This window comes from Anolis sagrei, chromosome 2, assembly GCF_037176765.1.
Source record: "Anolis sagrei isolate rAnoSag1 chromosome 2, rAnoSag1.mat, whole genome shotgun sequence".
In the NCBI taxonomy this organism is placed as follows: Eukaryota; Metazoa; Chordata; class Lepidosauria; order Squamata; family Dactyloidae; genus Anolis; species Anolis sagrei.
Genome location: NC_090022.1, coordinates 212,723,340 through 212,745,688, shown reverse-complemented (window position 1 = coordinate 212,745,688; position 22,349 = coordinate 212,723,340). Strand labels below are relative to the sequence as shown.

General features: G+C 37.6%; 1 protein-coding gene across 3 annotated transcripts in view; it reads left to right on the top strand.

The window, feature by feature from the left end:
• Nucleotides 1-22,349, top strand: part of CNTLN (centlein) — a 218,735-nt gene that overhangs the window by 8,250 nt on the left and 188,136 nt on the right. For all 3 annotated transcript variants that reach the window (XM_060762424.2, XM_067464370.1, XM_067464369.1), the window contains exon 2: nt 14,094-14,182. In XM_060762424.2, coding sequence (XP_060618407.2) covers nt 14,094-14,182 — 89 coding nt within the window. The remainder of the gene's footprint in view (nt 1-14,093; nt 14,183-22,349) is intronic.

Genomic DNA, 22,349 nt, shown 5'->3' with positions numbered 1-22,349 from the left:
AATAGTTATATACATCAGATTATTAGGACAATTTATTTAAATACAAATTATAATCTGTGTTTTCCAGCTAGGTTATATCTTACATATCATCAAATATAGATCCATTTCCTTATGAATATATACTTGAATAAACATAGTATAAGGCAGGGTAATTCATCACAGATGGTCTTTGTTAATTTAAAAGTTGCTTTAATCCCTTATGTTTGGCACAAGTACACTTCTTGATAATAAATGCATCATATTATAAATCTTTATGAAAGCCTGTGGAACTTTGCAGTAGGCCTTCTAATTCTTTGGCAGGCATTTTTCTGCTGTCTGGGGGAATACATCTTCCAAAATATTTTCTGGTTCAGAATTTGCTTGTTGCTGCTATGCATGTGTGTTCTGATATTATCCTGCCAAACCACTGTTTGATGCTATGTGAATGCTCTTTGCACAATCGTAGTCATTATTTTTCCTAATTCTTCCTGTATATTCTGAATTCTTATGTTGGTTTTAGTATAACACTTAGTTATATTGGGCTGTTACATTTGAGTTTGAAGGTTGAATATTTACCACTAAATTGGTAGGAGGAGGAGAAAATGTAAAATTTCAGATTTGTTCACTTTGTGATGAGTTAGTGCATTCTTATAGTACCTTGGCCTTCCACATATACGAATTTGTGTATACATGCCTTCAAGTTGTCTGTTGACTTATAGCATCCCTGGACATTTCATAGGGTTTTTTAAAGGCAACTAATTCTCAGTTGTGGTTTTGCCAGTTTTTTTCCTCTGAACTGTAGTCTACAACACCTTGGATTTGTGGATAGCCTCGCTTCCAAGGAATAATCCGGGCTGATCTTGCTTAGCTTCCAAATTTAAATGGATCTCACCAATATTTGCTTTTTTTACACCTCTCCTTGAGAATGCTTGTAGGGCATTTCAGAGATGTATATTGTGCAAAAACACTGCACATTTAACAACTCGACATATAAAAATGCGCACAGTTGTGGACAAACTTTAGTCAATAGGGAAAACAGGTACATTGAGTAAAATCTATATAAATAAAAATGTAATGTTTATTTGTGGTATTCACAGAACTCAAAAACCACTGGACGAATTGACACCAAATTTGGACACAAGACCCAATGTATGTCCTTCACTCAAAAAAATTGATTTTGTCATTTGGTAGTTGTAGTTGCTGGGATTTATAGTTCACCAACAATCAAAGAGCACTCTGAACTCCACCAACAATGGGATTGAACCAAACGTGGCACACAGGACTCCCATGACCAACAGAAAACACTAGAAGGGTTTGGTGGGTATTGACCTTGAGTATTGGAGATGTAGTTCACCTACATCCAGAGAGCACTGTGGACTCAAACAATGATGAATCTGGACCAAACTTGGCACGAATATTCCATATGCCCAAATATGGACACAGATGGAGTTTGGAGGAAATAGACCTTGACATTTGGGAGTTGTAGTTACTGGGATTTATATTTTACCTACAATTGAGCATTCTGAACCCTACCAACGACAGATTTGGGGGAAACTTCCCGCATAAGAACCCCCATGACCAACAGAAAATACTTAAGTCCAATCCAGTCCAACTCCCTTCACCAGGGCAAGAAAAAGTAATCAAAGCCCTCCTGACAAAGAGCCATCCAGCCATAGATATTGATAGATAGATATGATTCACACCCACAGAGATATAGTATCATAGATTTGAAAGGGACCCCTAAAGGAGCACAATTATGTTATATGTTCCAGAGTAGGTAAACCAGACAATCTCCACATCAACACTGAGAAAGAAACAGCAAGAAATACTGTTTACCCACAATGAGAACACTTTCTCATTACTTTATTTTCCAGATGACCAGACTGGGCCACAGCAACGCATGGCTGGGGATGGCTAGTTAATACATAAATCAGTAGTTTAAGGAAAGTTCAACCCCCACCCGAAATTTTTCAGGTTAAAAAAACAAACCTGGTTTACTTGTGAATTTTAACTGGTTAACCAAATCCCCATGCTAAGTCTGTGAGACACAAAAAATTAAGAGTCCCTCCAGAACTGCAAGCACTATCTCAAGCAAACATTGACAATTTATTCACACTGTCGTTACTTGCAGCAATAGCCGATGTAGCGAAGCAACCAAGTTGGAGGAGGGGTGGGTGTTGAATGCTCTCATTAAGGAGGCCGGACTTGGTGGAGGTGGTTGACAGGGGCGGAGCTGCAGGATATTGAAAGCTGCTCTGCCCTCTGCTGTGCTCTTGGCTTCAGCGTGAGCTAGGAGGCAGGTTTCAACCCCTCCCCCGAAATTTTCAACCTTCCCTGAATTTTTTTTCTGGCTACGGCCCTGCTCCCTCCCCAGATAAATAGAATTCACGCATTGAATATAAGATAATTGAGAATTCCTTTCCTAAGCAGTAGTACCCACAAAGATTAAGCAGAGAGATGGAAAGGATTGAGAAGAATTCTACACTACACTTCTGTTATATTAGTGCTAGTCTTTTGATATTCTCTGAATGTCATGAAACAAATAAGGTAATATTTATGTGCAGTAGCATATCATTCTCCATTCTTTTCAGCCGAAATATGCTATGGCCACTAATGTTTGAAAGACAAAATATAGTACACTTTCAGTCAACCTGAACTCATGCAACAGGTACTCTCAATCAACTGGCAAAAAAAATTCAAAGAAATAATGCTTTAAATAAAAATTAAAATTCATGTATAATATAGTTAAACTGTTACATTGATTTACGTTCGTCTTTATTTGCTTTTAATTACTCTACTTCAGTATTTATATCCAGTTATTACAGAGTTTATGGTATAGTATGGGTTATAGCAGTGGTTCTCAACCTGAGGTCCCCAGATGTTTTTGGCCTTCAACTCCCAGAAATCCTAACAGCTGGTAAACTGGCTGGGATTTCTGGGAGTTGTAGGCCAAAACACCTGGGGACCCACAGGTTGAGAACCACTGGGTTATAGTATTACGCTCATTTTTAATACTAAAGCTCAAGAAACCAGAAACTACATTTATTAAGCATCTATCAATCCCCATGGGTGCTAGTTAATTGAGAGTTTAGCTTAGGTCAGGTATATAGAGCTTCTCCTAACTTTTTATGTCTTTTGTCTTTTATAATGTAAGATGATCCATAGCCAATGGTTCCATTGTTGGATGGGGACTTGGAAGATCCACTTTCAAGTCTCCACTCAGCCATGAAATTCACTGGATGCCTTTGGACCATTCTCTCTCTATTAGCTTGACCTATATCATAGGATTGTTAAGATAAACGGGAAGGAGGGGATCATGTATGCTAGTATCTTAGTAAAGGTAAAGGTTTCCCCTCAACATTAATTCTAGTCGAGTCCGACTCCAGAGGGGTGGTGCTCATCTCCATTTCTAAGCCAAAGAGCTGGCATGGTCTGTAGAAGCCTCCTGGGTTATGTCGCTAGCATGACTACATGGAATGCCGTTACCTTCCAGCTGAAGTGGTACCTATTAATCTACTCAAATTTGCAAGTTTTCAAACTGTTAGGTTGGATAAAGCTAGGGCTAACATTGGGAGCTCACCCCATCCTGTGGATTCAAACTGCCGATCTTCCGGTTAGCAAGTTCTGTAGCTTAGTGGTTTAACCCGCTGCACCACTGCGGCCTCTCTTGTTATTTTAGGTACATTGAAAGACAATGGGATACCATTTCAGTGGCAGAGCAATGACTAATAGAATCGAGTGCCGTGTTCCATCTTCATCTAATTCTGATCCAATTTTTCTTTGTCCATATGTGTTTAACCATGTGTCTATCTGCTTTGACTTAATTGCACTTCTATAATTGTGAACAAACTGAAAGTGTATACACAGTGATGTTTTGTTGTACTAATGCTAATACCATCAGAGCAGTGTGTGTGTTTATGCAAACTCAGTTTCTGCACATAATACTTCCTCTTTATTTCATCGTATCATTTCTCATCCAACATCAGATATATTTGTGGACTAAATGGTAAGGGTGTTTTTTTTAAAAAAAAACTTGTGTGCTCTCTAGCTGAATTTAGAGTCATTTGTCTTAATACCTGAAGTTATGATAAAGGGCAGTAAAGATAGCACACTGTCAATACTTCCTGATCTTTTAAAATAGTTTATGGAGTAAATATAAAAAAACGACTTTTGTGTTAAGGCTGTATAAAATGATGAATATTCAGCTCTCCCCAGAAACATGCATGTAGTCTGCCTGAAACAGCTGAATATCCAGCCTGAAACCACTGGGAGTCTTTTTTGTCTTTGAAGCTATATGTTTGCAAATGTAGGCTTTAAAAACACGAAACTTTGATACAAAATTGATGTTAGGAAGGACCACCTTAGCAGGGAGATCATAAAGTCTTCAATACATATATTTTACAAGATATTTATGAAAAGCTTTGAAAAGTTTGAAGCTGTTTCTTAGATTTGTATACCATTGCTTCTTCCCTGCAGTATTGTGCTTCACTCTGTTTCGCTTAAAACGAAGATATGTTGCTATCATTTTCTAGAGGTTATGTCATGCTCATACTTTTGAATGGTTCATTTGGGACAGAGTGTATAAGCTGGAAAGGTGCCTTTAACAATTCCTGTTCTTTTCATTTTCTTAGCAAAGTTGATTTTTTTTCAAACTAATTTATATGATCTGAAGCCTAGAACCTAGATCATCAATATTTGCTTCCATATATATTTAAAGAAATGCACATGTAGAAAACAACTGGACTCCATTCATTGACCTCAATCCAAAATGCTGTTTGTCTAGGGCACTACTTCTTAAACTCTAAGTCCCAATCCTAAGTGGGGTCACAAAAAACTTGGCAACAGTAAAAGGTCTCCGAATACCACCAAGATATTTACATGAATGTTAGCAATGATGTGCAGTGTTTACAGTATAGAGAATGCTTCAGCTATACTTCATAAAAAGGAAAATCAGCCTGTTTAGCAAGCCTTGCAAATGCTGAATTATTATCAGTAAATGTTTGATTTTATGCCTATTTTATGTATCCAGGGTCATGTAAAAATTTCTTGGGCAGATTGGGGTCATGAAAAAAAAATCTCAGATGAAAAGGGGTCACGAGAGGAAATAAGTTTAAAAAGCCCTGGTCCAGAGAATGGGAGAAAAACTTCAGATTAAGTTCCAGGTCACTGACAGCCTTTTTTCTCTGGTTGATTATTTGGCATTTTTATTTCTTCTTTTACTCTAACGAATTTAAGGCAACATTCAATATCTTACTTAACCCCCTTCCCCCAATTATATCTTTATGCAATTTTGTTAGGTATACTAATCTAAAGCATATTTATTTGTCAAGTTGCCCATGTCCATGACCAAAGGGTCTGTGTCATGGAGTTCCTAAACCAGTCCAGAGTAGGAAATCTACTGCTTGTGTTGTTGGACTCCAAGTCCTATCACCTCCAGCTAACATGGCAACAGTAAAAGCTGACAGGTGTTGTCATACAATATGGTATGTTGCATGTCTGCATTCCTGTCTTATAGTGGCCATTGTCCTTACCCTGAGTTTTGCAACTGTAGTGGAGTGAGATCCATAATGCTTACCAAAGATCCTTTTATCAAAGCTGTGATTCTAATATAGCTTTCTTACCTCTTGGTACTACAGAACGGTGACATTTGTCTGTAAAATTATAGCCCTGCATTGCAGTGAATTGGACAGTGCCTAATAGATAAATCTGCTGTCTTTAGCCATACAGACTCTCAAAGTAAATGTGCCAAGTGTATGTGTTTGGCGATACTATCTGCATCATGGGATTTCATAGATATTCATATCTTCAAAACAGCTTTGAAATTTACAGACAGATGAACACTATGCAAATGTTCAGCATCGTTAACAAGTAACAAAGATTCCCATAGGTCAGACTGACGTTCTGACCATTAGCCTGCACTCTGTTCTTTGGGCCAGCGATTGAATGCAAAATTTAAAAAATCTGATTTCCTGACTTTTATTTATCTAGAAAAAATAGTTTTGTGATCTTATGGGAAAATGTATTTGTAGTCTCCAACAATGCTGTGTGTTTGTTTAGAAGATTTCATTTGGCTTGTTGAGCTGTGTGAAATAGTAGCTCACCAAGGCTACTCTCTCTCTCTCTCTCTCTCTCTCTCTCTCTCTCTATATATATATATATGCATACACGCAAACACACACACACACACATCTTCTTTTTATGATCCAAATAGAACGCTAAAGGCAACTTAAAGACCTTACACTAACATAATTCAGTAGGAATACATTGTTTTGTAGTTTGATGTGCTAATAGAAATGTACAATTTCCAGAAAAGTTTATATGTATATGTATTGGCATCAAATCGCTATCTGTTGTAAGGTGGCCCTGAATCCCCTTTTAGGGTGAAAAGGGCATGATACAAATATGTGAAATAAATACATAAATAAATAAAATAATTCTGTACTTTAAAAATTAAAGTAAAACCTACGTGTTAACTGGAAGAATGCTAAATGTATGAAATGCAATACAAGTTGCAGTCTTATATGCCCTGATTTGGAACCATGGTTCTCCAGAGATCTTTTGACAACCAAAAGGTCATAGTTGCTCACCTATGTTATACACATATATGTTACTGGAAGCCCATTGGTACATATACAGGCTAGCATTTTAGTTAGTGCAGTACTTAGTTTTGTTTCATATATTTGCAAATTGTGCAGGTGCTCTTGTTTGATAAAACAATGTACGGCAGAAGCTCAGTATACAATTTACAATCTCATAAATAATTTTGAAAACAGAGTTTTCCGAGATGACATGTTAACCCTGACACTGTCATGCAAACAAAGGGAGGGAAAATAAATTGTAGAGAAACTAAGAAGAGGGAATAATCAGCTGCATGAAGTAATGGAGAGTTATAGGATAACACTTGATTAGTAACTTTACAATAAGATTGATTGAACTCTTAGTAGTATTTCATCATCCATTACAAATCCAGTTCACATGCTGTGGCCTGAAATTATGGAAAGAAAAGGGTGGCACATGGTTAGCTTCACATTCCAAAGAGTGCATCTCCAATCATAATACACTAGTGATTTCCAACCTTTTTTTGACCAGGAACCACTTGACCAGAGATCACTTTGACCAGGGACCACTCTCCAGCATTAGTACCAAAACGGTTACAAATCAGTTGTTTGGGGTGCTGATTCAGAAAACTGCATTAGATAGATCACATTAGCTCTAGTTTGTGATACAGAACATATGCCATGGTCAGTGAAGGGAAGGAGTGGCAGGTGGCACAAAAGGAGCAGAAATAAAATAAATAAAGAGGAAGGAGGCTCGCGAACCAGATTTTTGTCCTTGTGGCCCACTGGTGGTCTGCAGACAACTTTTCAACACTGAATGGGAAGGAAGGTCTGAAAGGGAATTCAATTTAGAACTTGGTGTTCTCCACAAAATTGAGAACCCCAATTACAGTATAAGGGTTCCTGATCATGGAGATAATTCTTATAGCATTTGGCTGCATGCACTTTCATCCTGGCTTCTTCAGTAAAGCCTCAGTAGGATTTAGTTTTTAAAATTTAGCATTTTTTACAAGTTTTTTCAACAAATGTTTACAAATGTTTTGCAAAAGTTAAGCCCCTGAATGTTGCTGGTAAAGTACAAAATATAAAGATAGTACAAAATGTGAAGTTTGTGCATTATGGAGTTTATGAGTAGCATGGAAACATAGATATTGTCTAGTTTTAAGCATGAATCCAACGTAGAAAAATAAAAAAAGCTTTAAAGAAAACATAAACAATGAATTGATTTACACTAACCCTAGCTATAAAGGATTACTAGCATCAGATGGTTGATGCCATCTGATGTAGGCTGCCAAGAACAAGAAGTCAACAGTTGTTATTTTCATGGAGAAAAGACCACTAAGATTCTTGTTCTGATTGGAAAGGAAATCTGTTAACATAAACAGCGGCTACTAAAGATCTCTGAGATGACTGAACAGAGAATGGCTGGGAACGATATAAAACTAGCCCAGAAGAGACAGACAACAGGCTTCAATCTTTCTCAGAGGTACAGATATTACACAGCATCCAACAAAACACAGTACCTGGCTGATAAACGATCCAGGCAATGTTTGTAAGAGAGAACCTCTGCTTCAAATAGGTTAGAAGCGATCTTTATCCCAATAGATATATACCCATTCTGTACAATGGATGCCATTGTGAATGTTTATAGTTATCTAATGGATGCTACTATCCATATAACAATGCCCAGGTATATAATCCTTCTTGGCTGTTTGTATGTTTTTGCCACCGATAGTCTATGACAGGATATCCCAATTGTGTAAGATGTTAATGTTCTTCTGTTTGTTAAGTACAGAGCTATTTGCTAGGAAAAAAGCAGGGGTTATAGAGGACCAATCCATGTATAAAATGTATGATGTCTTACCTGCAATGTAATAATAATAATAATAATAATAATACTTTATTTATACCCCACCACCATCTCCTCAAGGGGACTCGGTGCGGCTAACATGAGGCCAAGCCCAACAAATACAACAAGGCAAAAAGAGTACAAACATACAATAATACATCAAATAAAATATAATAAAATATAACAAAAGAAAATATAAGATAAACACAGGATATAAAATAAAATAACAAAAATTGAGCAGAGTGGGCAGGGCCAATTGCAAAGGATAGAATTTTAAAAACCCTGGCTGAGATGAATGAATAGGGTAGTGTATCTGGTGGGAGTTTCAGATGGGACAAACAATGGTGTTTAATTTCACTAAAGGGTGTGATAAAGTGCATCAAAGGGCATTTTGTATGGAGTTGGTCAAGGTATGGGCATTTGTTATTCATTCCTCAAAGGCACATGTAACAAATGCACTGTGTATAGCTATTGAAAGTCTCTGTTTCTCCTTGAGGAGAGTATGCATTTGTATATCTATAACTCTAAATAATAAATAGCGTAAAAGAATAACAGAGACCCTGCTTGTCCTGAGATACAAATATCTTCTGATTCCAAGTCTTAAGTGGGGTGTTAATTATACATCTACCTTTTTAGATTTAACTGGGCAGCTAGTGACAAAGAGCTGCAGATTAGGTGACAAATGGAAAAGAACCCTTTGTCCCTCAGTGTAAAGAGTATAGGATGGGGAATTGTGCCTATTCCACAGCATCCTTGTCCGGACATGGACCAAAGTCCTAAAATCTTTTAGTATAATGTACATTCAATTTATCACAAATGTGCAAACCCATTGAAAAATGAGTGCCATGACCATGAGTTTGCCTGTTTTGTAGGGCTCACTTCGCTACCCATCTACCAAATCAGAAGTGAGATAAGAGAGCTGCTTATATAGTTGCAGAAATATTGGTTGCACAATGGACCACACTTATCTCGTAAGAAAATACAACTGCTTAAGCAACTACAGTTTGCCTTCTACATTCTGAGAAATTAAGAGCACAGGAAAGTGAAAAATCACCGAAAAAATGGTTTTCTAAGTCTTCCAGCACAACTCTCTGGTTATCTTCCACTGGAAGCTGACCAGAAAAGTGCATTGGAGGACCTCTAAATTCCTAGAGATATTTTAAATGAAATCCATGCATTAAATCCTCAAAAGTCAAAATTGTAAATGTAGAGGGATGACTGTATTTGATATAAGGCTTCAATAGGTTTCTGGTTGTGAAGCTAAATGATGACATCATTTTCATTCTTCCTTCAGTGTGGCTTTAAAAAGGCAATTGAAAGCTTTAGGTTCCATGTTAAAATAAGTAAAGTGTATTGCTACATCCAAAATCAGTGGAAAATGATTGGTTTAAAGTGGTTTAGGAAAACAAACCAAATTCAAAGTGTGGGTTATGAAGCTGCCTTACCGAAAACTGTATTTAAGATTGATTAAGTTAAGTTTTGTTTTCAAATGTTACAATAAACCACAATTATATGTAAATGGAAGCAAAAACTACTACTTGTGGTTATATCAAAGCAGAGGAGAAAGGGAAGAGTAAGTGAGCCCAAAGCTAATGTAATTCTAGTGCTAAGCCGTAGTCTAGTTTCTAATAGTGGAAATTGGATTATTTTCTACCTCTGATCTATACTTGATTTTATACAGCTGGTTTCTTTAGCTATTTGTTTATTTAGTCTTGTTCTTTAGTTTTTTGTTAGTCTTGTTATTTAGAATCTTTTTGACTGAGAGGTGGGGATAAAAATGCTATAAATAAGTTATAGCTATACCTTTATATGCTTTGGTCTGAAGCAGTATGGTAGGCCAAGAAACTGTCATGCTATGTGACAAAGAAAAAGAGTGAGAGCTCAACGTACCCATGAATCGGGATTAAAAAGCCTTCTATACCTTGTCCTTCTTGTAGTCAGTAATGATAATTCTGCAGTGACCTTGCATCTAGTAAAATTGTATGCAGCAGAATTTCCTGTCTACACAAAAGACCTGCTTAGAATAGTGACTCTTACAGATCCCAGGCCTGTGAGTGAGGACCTGTCTATACTGACCATTTAATGCAGCCCTAAGATGACTTGAAACTGTAGCCACAGAATGCACATCACCAATGCGTGCTGCAGCATGGATTAAAGGGGATACAGTGTGTTACAAAAAGATGTAGGAAAGAATGTCAGATGTAGGAAACAGTGTGTTACAAAAAGATGTAGGAAAGATGTCAGGAGAGGATGCCTCTAGACCATGGCCATACAGCCCGAAAAGACCTACAACAACCCAGATGTAGGAAAGTCTGAAACAAGCTCTGAATGTTCTGCAGCAGATCCTGATATATCCCAGATCCAGGGCAAAATCAGCTCTGCACAATGCAGACCGCATTGTAGGCCCCTATCCCTGCTAAAGCACAGTATAGAGTCCATAAAGGCGGCTGCCAAAAATGCACCAAGGCCCTGGCTAGGCAGCAGGGGGGGTAAACAACTCTCTGAGAATGGTAGTTGATTACCTTCAGTCTTGTCATTTCTCTGTTTTTACCTTTGTGCCTCTGGAGTGCTGGTGCGCATGTCTCCTGAAGATGGAAATAAAACATTACACAGTGGTTTGAAGCCACTGTGTCCCAACCCGTTCCAGGCAATCTGATCACCTGCACAGTGAAACTAGTTTCTGCCAAACGGGTTCTAAGATGAATTATAATGCCAGTGTAGATGTGCCCTGATTGTTCCTGCAAGAGTAGGCCATTCCTTTGCCTGAGTGTTAAAATTTGAAGGAGAAAGCACCTCTCATTTTAATTTTAAAAGTGTCTTTCCTTAGCCGTTAGAAGCATTGAAAACGCTGCTGTAATATCTGTTGAAAACTTTTGAAGACTCAAAGGCTGAGTGCCAAATACTTCCTTGGTAACAAACAGAAGCCTCAGACAAATGTTTGCTTTACCTTTTCATAGTATGTGCAGTTTTGATCTGTTTGTGTCTATGCTTTTGTATATCACATGTGGAAATCTGCACTGTTCCTATTATGACACAACCACGTTCAGTATCATGGATCAGAGGCTGGGTTGTTCTGCATTTCCATATGTCTGGTAACATGACGATGATGAGGTATAATTATTTTCACTCTTGACTGAAGCGCAATCCCATTGTCTCTCTCTTTCATAACTGTCACTTTTTCAGTGTGAGGCCTGACCTGCAATCATTGCAGATGCTTTGCTGCTCTGGGAAGAGCATCTCACTTTCAATATAGTTCCCAAAGCACTCTAAATATTTATGTTTTATACATCTCTTTTTCCAGCCTCCCCACACGCTCCCAAAGTGAGCAGCTTCTTTTGCTGACATACAGTGATGGTATGAGTAATTTTATTTTTAATGAGGAAATTTGGGGAAACTTCCAAATGACATCTGTATTCTGTCCTGTACATAGAGGTGCTCAGCTGCTGAAGGTACACTTCTGCTGACCTCTATGCGCTATTAACATACGCAGAGCAGGCAGAACAGTCCTTGGGTACGCAGAGATTGATATATCCCAGTCTTTGACAGCTGTACTGTTGGGTCGCTGTGCCAGATTCAGACTAGCTGTGCAATCTTGTTTCAGAGAAAATTAGCAGACTCTCAAAGCCATTTAGAAATGTATCTTACCAAGACCTTTAGTGGTACAAGGAGGTTTTTTTAAGTCTTTAAAACTTGTTATTCTGAAGGTGGCAGTAATTATCACTGCTCCTGTATCATCAAATCTTAGGATAAGATGAATAACATTTAATGGCATGAATCTGGGATATTTTTAGTTAGAAAACATCAACATTTATTATGGAGTTCCAATGCCTCATTTTATATATTAGGCAAAACAACTTTTTAAAAACTTACTAGAGTTTAGTGTTGCATCTGGGAACTATGTCCACTGACGTTGTTTTATTGACAGACTGTGATCCTTATGTATATTTATCTTAGTATGCACTCTTTGCATGTGGCACAAGCATATTGCTGGCAGGGGATTGAGGCATTTGGACACACTGGCATTGGAGTGAGGCAAGTCTACATAGCCCTACTATCTTCTTTACACATTATTTGATTGCATGGGGCATGTGTCACATGAACCACAAAATATGTTCCCTGAGTAGCTTTTCTAAAGTAATATCCTTCTTCCAAAAACATCTGGGATGAGGAGGCTAATTCAGATTGGGAATATGTTGCAGGGGAAGTTTTAACGAGACCGCATCTTCTACGAACCGGCATGGTCATTAAGATCTGCTGGGGAGACAGACTGTCCCACCACTGTCCCAAGCACGGTTGGTTGGGATGAGAGAGAGAGAGAGGGCCTTCTTGGTGGTGGCTCCCCGGCTCTGGAATACCCTCCCTAAGGAAATTAGATTACCCCGCTCTCTTCAGACTTTCTGGATGAGTCTAAAAAATGGCTCTTCAGACACTCCTTTGATCCTGAGTAATCCATGGGCAATGTGATGAATCATTAATAGTACTGGCTCACACTTTGATTGCTTGTTACGACAGATAGCTGGCCTGAAGGTTCCACTGTGTTTTAGGAATTTTATAATTTTCAATTTTTTATAATTTCATTAATTATATTTTTATGTGCTGTTGATGATACTTATGTCATTGTATTTATACTTATATATTGTTGTCTGCATGTGGCACTTGGAGTGCTTCTGTGAGTTGCCCCGAGCACCTTTGGGAAGATGGTGGCAGAATACAAATAAAGATTATTATTTTACTGACACAAAACATAGCATGTCACAACAAGAGATATATATGCTGGATTTCATATCACAAAACCACAAGTTGAATGCTTCCCAAGCATCTGTGATGTATTTTCAAATTATCTGCGCAGATCCAAGTAAGATGGTCTTTTGCAGTTCACAGATCGTGATTTTATCAATGTTTATTGTTTCCAAATGCCAGCTGAGATCTTTTGGCATGGTACTTAGTGTACCGATGATCACTGGGACCACCTGTACTGGTTTATGCCAGATTATTATTATTATTATTATTATTAGTATGTCCTTTTGGATTATTTCTATTCTGTTTTCATTTCGATGTTTCATTTTCATTTTCATTTCGATGTTTTGTTATAAGTTTGCTGTTATTATTGTGCACAACTCTGTATTATTTTTTAATGCGTTCGTACTTATTTATGGCATTGAATGTTTGCCATTTTTGTGTGTAAACTGCCCTGAGTATGGTGATCAGATCATGATATGAATAAACATAACAGTTTCAATAATGCACCAGTAAGGCCTTTTTGCGAACCACCATGAGAATTTCAGGGGGGGGGTGAAGCCCCTCAAGCCCCCCCCCCCCCCCGGCTACATGCCTGCGGGTAAGGATTTGGAGGTATGTAACCAAGGGAGTATTTGCTTCTTAGGCCTAATCCTTCAGTTAACGTGTTCATTTTCATTATATAGAAAGACCAGATATTCCTTACATTGTGCTTATATTGACCTTCTGGTGCTATAATGGAAAACCCATACTTAATAATAGTCCCTTCTGTGCAATTCTTAAAAATATAGTCTAAAGTACATGTGCTTTAAAATTGTTATTTTTTTTATCTCCATGTAGAAGTGTGAGAAAGGTCCTCTGAACCATCAAGTCACTGAACAGTTTTGTGCAATAAATGCTTGAAACGGCTAATGTTGATGTATGAATCTATTAAATGTGTAATGTATTTCATTTTCCATTTATTTCCCAAGGCTGATAAAGAATTTGTGTGGTCTTTATGGAAACGTCTCCAGGTTGCAAACCCAGATCTTACACAAGCAGTCAGCTTGGTTGTGGAAAGGTAAGTTAGATCATTTGAGAACAGTTATTCATTTTGTACATGGGCTTATGTTTCTCCAGTTTTTTTCTTTATTTTCTCGAAGTCCTTGCTCTCCATTGATCTAGAAATTGTTTTTCTTTCCCTGCCCAAGAAAACACTTGTATATGTCCCACTTAACTTAGAAAAATGATTTTCTGACCCTTTATATATTAATCTATTAACATATTTGATTATTTTATTATTTCTACAGGGAAACCGATCTTTGTAAGGAGATTTATTGCTTTCACACATCAACACTAACTAACCATTGTAAAGACCTTGTTTATTAATGTCTGCTGTTTTATGCTGTTTGAAATTGTTATTGTTTTTGCTTTTGTTTTTAATTGTACTTTGCCTGGGCTTGGCCCCATGTAAGCCACCCTGAGACCCTTCGGGGAGATGGAGGCGGGGTAGAAAAATAAAATTCTTCTTCTTCTTCTTCTTCTTCTTCTTCTTCTTCTTCTTCTTCTTCTTCTTCTTCTTCTTCTCTCACTCAGCCCTTGAAAAGTTGTTCCATTCCCACAACTGTGTAAATATGCTTTAAACCTCAGACTTTCCTTCTGTTGTAGTAGTATACCTAAGTGATCAATTAAACTAGTGCAAACTCAAAAGTCTGTTATATACTTGTAGCTTATGAGAAAATTGAGGAACAAGCAAATCGGCACACATACTCTAGCTGTTCTTAATAATGGAAGAATAATGTGTAAATTATAATAAAACCTTGTTACATCTGTAGCGTAAACTACGACACATAGGTTAATTTCAAGTACAGGTCTTGGCTGAAAAATTTAACTATTTACCATAACAGTTACAAGTTATAGACTTATGATTCAGAAAGGCAACTATTTCAATAATATAGTAGCTCACTCAAAGCCTTATTTGAGTGTGGGTACAAAAACATTGTAAAAGATGTAGTCTGGCAAACTAGATACTTAGAAATATGGAAGAACACTGGAGCAGTATTTGCTATTGTGTGCCTTTAAGACATTTTGATGTCTTTTGACCCTAAAGCAAATGTATCACAGGATTTACCTTGAACAATGTGTTTAGAAGAGGTTTGCCTTGGCTGTCCTCTGAGGCTAAGAGAGTATGTATTGCCTAGGATTACCCAATGGGTTTCATGGCTGAGTGGAGATCCAAACCCTGGTCCTCGGGATCATAGTCCAGCTCTCAAACCCATTAAACTACCTTCCTATATAATGTCTACATCGTTATATCATTATTCTGTTTTAACTGTTTACCAAGGAAAACCATGATGTTGCAAAACAAAGGAAGCATAAATTTAAAGCAAAAATATTTGAAGAGTACAGATATTTAGTCTAATCATTTTTATTTAATCAGTTAATGTTGCAGTAGGGTATTATTTGCAACCCTTTTAAAATATTTTCATCTGTGAAGTATTATAATTGAGCTGTGGTAGCTGAAAAATCTTTTGGGGAAATAATACCTTTGTACTGGTTGATATGGGAATATTTAACAACAAACAAAGGAAAGTAACTTTTCCCTTTCAGAATGCTTTCATGTTTCCAAACTGGGATTGAACTGCCCTAAAAATTTCAAAATGAAACTGGAACCTCATTGCCTTCAGTATTTATTCCTGAGATATACGGAATAGTTTTCTCTTTTCAGCATTTGTTGTAGTTCTTATTTGGTGACTGTAACTACATTTTCTGTTTTAATATTCAGGTACAAACAAAAAATATCTTTACTGTGCAAATGAGAAAAGCCTTTGGGATGTATTAAAGCCTCCAGGTATTTTCAAACAAGCCATTGTGAAAGTATATCCATGCTAGTGTACTTTCCAACTACTTTAAATACTATTGATCTCTGAATTATGTAAAAAAGGTGTATGCTATTTCTAGTTCATTTGCCTTTTGAAACTTTTTAAAAATAAATTAAGCACAAATAAATACTTAATCAGTATTTTTGAATACCTGTGTTTATCAGGTAAAATTATGGAAGCATTTCATGTAGTAAGTGTTTTGAGCTGGAGAAAAGATTTGAGATTAACTCTCAAACTGCTTGGAAGGCCTTTTCTTGAACATTATGTAGCTGGAAAAGGCCTGGGATATGATAATTGAGACATTGTTTTCATGCATGGATCCCATAATTAGATAGAAAATCATGCTAGATTTGGAGACAGCACAGCCTGTTTTGTTAGCAAGGTTATCTCCTCTCTGTCTCTCTCATAGTAATATCTATATCTCAGGGCAAAATTATTGAGGCTGAGTTCTGTCATACTGTTTCTCCCATTTCTTCCTGTTCAATGTAGTCTTTATGTCCCATCAATGGTGTTTTCATTCATTGGACCAAATTTGGCACAAATACCCAATACGCCCAAATTTGAATAATGGTGGGGGTTGGGGCAGGAGTGATTTTGCCATTTGGGAGTTGTAGTTGCTGGGATTTATAGTTCACTTACAATCAAAGAGCATTCTGAGCTCCACCAACGATGGAATTGAACCAAACTTGGCACACAGAACTCGCATGACCAACAGAAAATACTGGAAGGGTTTGGTGGGCATTGACCTTGAGTTTTGGAGTTGTAGTTCACCTACATCCAGAGAGCACTGTGGACTCAAACAATGATGGATCTGGACCAAATTTGGCACAAAATACCCAATATGCCCAAATGTAAACACTGGTTGAGTTTGGGGAAAATAGACTCTGACATTTGGGAGTTGTAGTTACTGGTATTTATAGTTCACCTACAATCAAAGAGCCTTCTGAATTATAGAATTTGGCCAAACTTTCCACACAGAACCGCCATGACCAGAAAACACTGATGGTCTTTGGCGATCCCTCTGACACCTCCTCATGACCCCCTCAGGGGTCCCAACTCCCAGGTTGAGAAACGCTGCATTAGACTCTTGCATGTCAATGAAAGCCATCCTGGCTGCTGATCTGTAGGATCTGATTCATAATTGGGACCCCACACTGGAATCCTAGATGCAAGGGATATCACAATATTTTGAAAGATTGCTTCAGGAAACATTGTATTTCTTGTCCAATGGGATGATGAGCTCACCACTGTTGATCACAAAGCCACATATTTTCATATCAACATTCTCTCTGATCCCAGAGAATTCTGTTTTGTCCTCAGTAACTATATTTACAATTTAATGTTTAAAAAATCTGGCCTAGTTACTCTTTCAAAGGCATTTTCAAAATATACTGCAGAAGTCCCTGATTATATCTGTCAGGGAATAGGCTATTGCCAATATGCATCACATATGCTACTGAATGTTGGTGGTCACTTCTCATAATTGGCTCTGATTGACAGCATAGGCTTTTGTGTTAACTGACAAATCTTTCTTGGGTGTTTAACAGACCTTTTAATGTATCAAAGCCAACCTTACCCCAGCATCAGCAAATGTTTCCCTCTTCCTGATTTTTGGTTCACTTTTGGTTCCTTTTAGGCCTAACACCTACTCCCTTAGGGGCAAAAAATCAGATGTAAAGATAGGGGTAGAAGCTCCCTGAGTTCTTAAACTATGCCTTGAGGGTTAGATATAGTACACAGGCCACACATTTGCCCATCTATGGATTAGGAAATGGAGAATTCCACTTCTGACTACCATTCGTCTAGTAGATGAAGTAAATGTCATTTTCCAGGAAAGCTAAAAGAGCAATCCACAACCATTACAGTAATTTATTTTAGCATTTATAGAGCATAGACAGTTAGATGGCAATTATGGCAATATTAGAAGACTGTTAAAAAGATGAGAAAAATATGGAGGTGGCAGGGGATGGAGAAGAGCTCTATACTATAGTGTTAGTCTGTAAGTGTTTGTATTAGAAGCAGAGCTTCTGTCAAACCTATTGAATTTGGACAGTTAAAACCCAAGTACAGCCGGTCCAGCAGAGTGAATGGCGGAGGACCAGTGCTTCAATACTGGTGGTCTTTGCTTCTTTAGGCACGCTGCCATTTGTCCGCCTGTCTTCCCAAGAGATTTGTAGGATTTTTAAAATAATAATAATAATAATAATAATAATAATAATAATAGCAGAAACCCCAACGGCTATCCAATTCAACTCTTTCTGCCATGCAGGAAAGGCATATTTAGAGGAACCTCTGAATGGTGGGAGGAAAATAGGGTTTTAGAAGCAAGCAAGGTAAGGGAGAAAGGATCTGAGCTGTGAGGAAGGTAAAAAAAAGGCTTTTGGCAGTGAAGGAGGTGGGAGAGGGGAAGGAGCAAGAAAAATCTTGGAGGAGGGAGGGGGAAAAGGGAACCACTGAGCCCCTCGATATGCCTTGTGGTGCCCCAGGGCTCTGCGGAGCACATTTTGAGAACTGCTGAGTAAGATTATCCTAATCTGATAGCTGTCCAGCCTCTTTTTGAAAATGTACAGAGAAAAAGTCCACAACATCTCTCTTGGTTCCATTGCTAGACTGGCCATACTGTGAAGAAGTTCCTTGTGATTTTCAATCAAAATTGACTCTTCTGTAACTTAAAATTATCAGACCTAGTTCTACTCTTTGGACAGTACAGAATAAACCTAGAGCGTCATCTCTGTGACAGCTGTTTAGATATTTTAAAATTGCAATCATGTCATTCTTTTGTTCACCAGTTAGAAAATGCCCAATCTTTCCTCATGTTTTGTTCTTCCTGTTTGTTATTATCATTCCTGAACTGCTCCAGTGAGTCAATATTCCTTTTAAAATGAGATCTCTAAAATATACTTGTGAATGCAAGGTGACCACAGTTACAGGCAAGGAAGATATCTTTGTGTGCTAGCATAGCAGTGGGCTTAGAAAAATGGAACATGGGAGGAGGTGGAATTATAAAGTGCCTTGGTCTCGAATAGAGAGAAGAAGAGGCAGGCGAGCTCTATCATGTCTAGGTTCCCAAGCAGATGAAAGGTCTTCCCTCTATTCCCTGGCCTCGAAAGAAGAGAAGAAGAGGCAGGCATAGTTCAATCATGCTTAGATTTTCTCTTTACCCTAGCTGCCACTGCGCAGACCATAGAATGAGGGAATAAACAGGTCCAGCTCCATCATTCCTAGGCTCAGGAGCAAATGAATGCCCTTTCCTCCATCCCAGTTGGTGCTGAAGCAATGCAAACAAAGAGAGAAGTGGCAGTCTATATTGGCCATCATCAATACCCATACTACTATTTTCTTTTCCCAGTGTGTCTTAGTTAGACTGCAAACCTGAGGACAGGGAATTGTCAAATGAACAATTAAGTTGTAAGCTGCTCTGAGGGTCTTTTTGACTGAAAAGTATGATATAAATACTCCAAATAAAGAAATAAGTTGCTGAGACTTAGTTGTTGTTGCGTGCCTTCAGATTCTTTCTGATGTATGGTGACCCTAAAAGAACCCTATCATAGGGTTGTCTTGGCAAGATTTGTTCACAAATCCGTTTCATCACACTAAATGCAGTACATGTTATATGCCTTGGCAGTGTACACTCCTTCAAAGAATATCTTCATGTGCACACCCTTTTAATAATTCTGATCAATAATTGTACTTCAAAAGAGCCACTGTAGAACTGGTTGAATCTCTGAATTGGAGCAACAATAAGCTAATCATATTGAAATAGGCCAATAAATTTTCCTACATACATTTAATTTTAAAGCTATATAATATCTGTATGTTGAGTTATTTCTTTTCAAAGAGCAGGCAAGGATGTGCAGCCAACCACTTATAATTATTTTTCATGACTGATGACCCTTTTCAGAAGAACAGAGAAGACTAATTCATTAAGACAGTCATGGTTAGAGAACAATAAACTATAGTTGTGCCATTGTGTGTGCCTTCATGCCTGTCAAAATTATAAAGAGCCAATGGGCATCTGTATAGCCACCTTAGACCAATGAAATGATGATCTTTGAACACCAATACGAATGTGTTTTCAATTTACTGTCAAAGTGATAAAAGCTCTGCAGCCTCATGGGGGAGGGGTGACAAAACCTTTGACTGCATTCCTGTATGCATGTTTGTCATTATTTCTAGGTCTGCAATAAAGCCTTTGCAGTAAGAATCCAACTTATGGCTTCTTCCTTGCACAGCTACTTGGGCCGTTGAGGGGACTCCTAACCTTGTACATTTGGAGTGCTGGTGAGGTCGTGCCCCTACATTGGTGCCCCTTCAATTTGACAAAAAAACAGATTGCAGTAGTTTCTCTCTAGTCTCCAAGGGTGTTGTCTCCATCTAACATGGATGGTAAAAATAATTTGGTGTTAATCTTCCATACGTAGAACATGCTTATTCTAGTGATATGCTAGAATTTGAACTAAGCCCATTTCAGATATTGTTTGAAATTTTTTTTAATGGAAAAAAAATTTGGGGGAGCATAATAGACTAAATTAAACATAATGCTAGTATAATTCTGCTAACATAACTGGACCACTCCCTGCTTTGCCTGGATCTCTGCAATCCTTTGTAGTATATTATGTTCTCTGTGGCCCTTTGGAGTAGATGTTAAGGGTTAGGGTGAGTGCATATGTGTTTGTGGATAGTCTGATGGTGTTGGAGGAGGAGGAGGAATAGGATCATTTCTTGTTATGCTGATAGAATTCTTTCCATCAGTGGAGTGACCATGGTGCCTGAGAAAAAGCTTTGGAGTTTCTGCCCAGCTCAAATACAGCCTGTGACCATGAAAGACTGGTTATTTCCACTACTAGGACTGAAAGATGCTGTTGCAAAAAGTCTTTGCAGTTTTTTTTAAAGGAAGTAACAATATCCTCAAGGGAAATACTTAATTACTGACATCTGCATAAGCAATGAAGAGAAATATGCTTTCATTCGAAAGCAAAGGTGAGAACTGTGCAGCCTATGGGCTGCATGCAACTCATAAAGGCATTTTGTGTGTCTCCATGAACCATCCATCATAAAAAAAATAAAAGGAAAAAATGAACAACTATATTTCTAAAATCCATTGAGTATAATTTTCGGTTAAAACAAGTCTTTTACACTAGTTTTCATTAAAGCAAAAGTGACCTCAATAGTAAATTGAAGTATGACTATCTGGGATTCACCAGGATGAATTGATCCCTCGATCATCTCTGGCTGCTCACCCTAACCCAATACAAACTGAGTATCCCTTATCTGAAGGGTTTGGGACTAGAAGTGATTTATGACTTTATTTTTTGTTTGCATATGTGTTTGCATATATGCACATAATGAGATACCTTGGAGATGAGACTCAAGTCTAAACACAACATTCATTTATGTTTCATGTACAGCTCACACATGTAGCCTGATGGTAATTTTGTATAATATTATTAATACTTTTGTGCATGGAACAAAGTCTGTGTATATTGAACCATTGGAAAGCAAAGGTGTTACTTTCTCGGCTACCTATATGTACATTTTTGTGGTATTTTTGCTCATACTGTTTAAACAGCTATTCTCGCTATTACTATTTGACACCCCTGTTCTTGTTTTTATAAAAATCATCCCTTTCCATATAGTGTCCAAGAATTCTTGGATCTGTTTCATTTTCACAGTAACTTATAAGGAATGTGTAATGCTTGCCATTAAATGTAGGTAGTAAACACTAGCATCTCTATTTTGGTCTATTGGATTTCTAGTACACTGTTGTTCCAATATTTCATCCACATGTTTAAATTCATGAGGGAGGTCACTGTTGTTTTTAAGTGTCACGTTTCTCTAGGGATGGTGGATTAAGTCCCAGCATAGTCCACAACAGTATGATTCAGCTTTATGAAGTTGAATGTGTGATTCCGTCTTCCATTTGTTAGCAGAGGGTGGGTGTTACATGATCTGTACAGCTTACTTGATGTTCTTCTATTTAGGGGGATAATATAATCACTGGGAAGAATCTAAATATTAAGTGATTTATTTCTGGTCTTCTGGTAATATCAGACGGATTCGCCTGCATTAAATCACTTAGCAATGCTCATTGATTTTGCTGCCCATAGACAGAGTAATTCAGTCAGTGCAATGTTGTCATTTATCAGCTTTCTTTTTCACTTAATCAAAGCATACAGATCATTGTCAGATAGACTTATCCCCACAGTGTATAACTGCATTAAACTATGCAGTTAAACTGTTAGACATAAGAACAAACAAAAAGTGAATTTATTTGTTTTGCTTCAGTCTTTTGTGTAATATTTAGTCTTAGTGGAAATAACTACATTGAAGTAGAAATATTTTTGCTTTAGCCACATCACTCAGTCA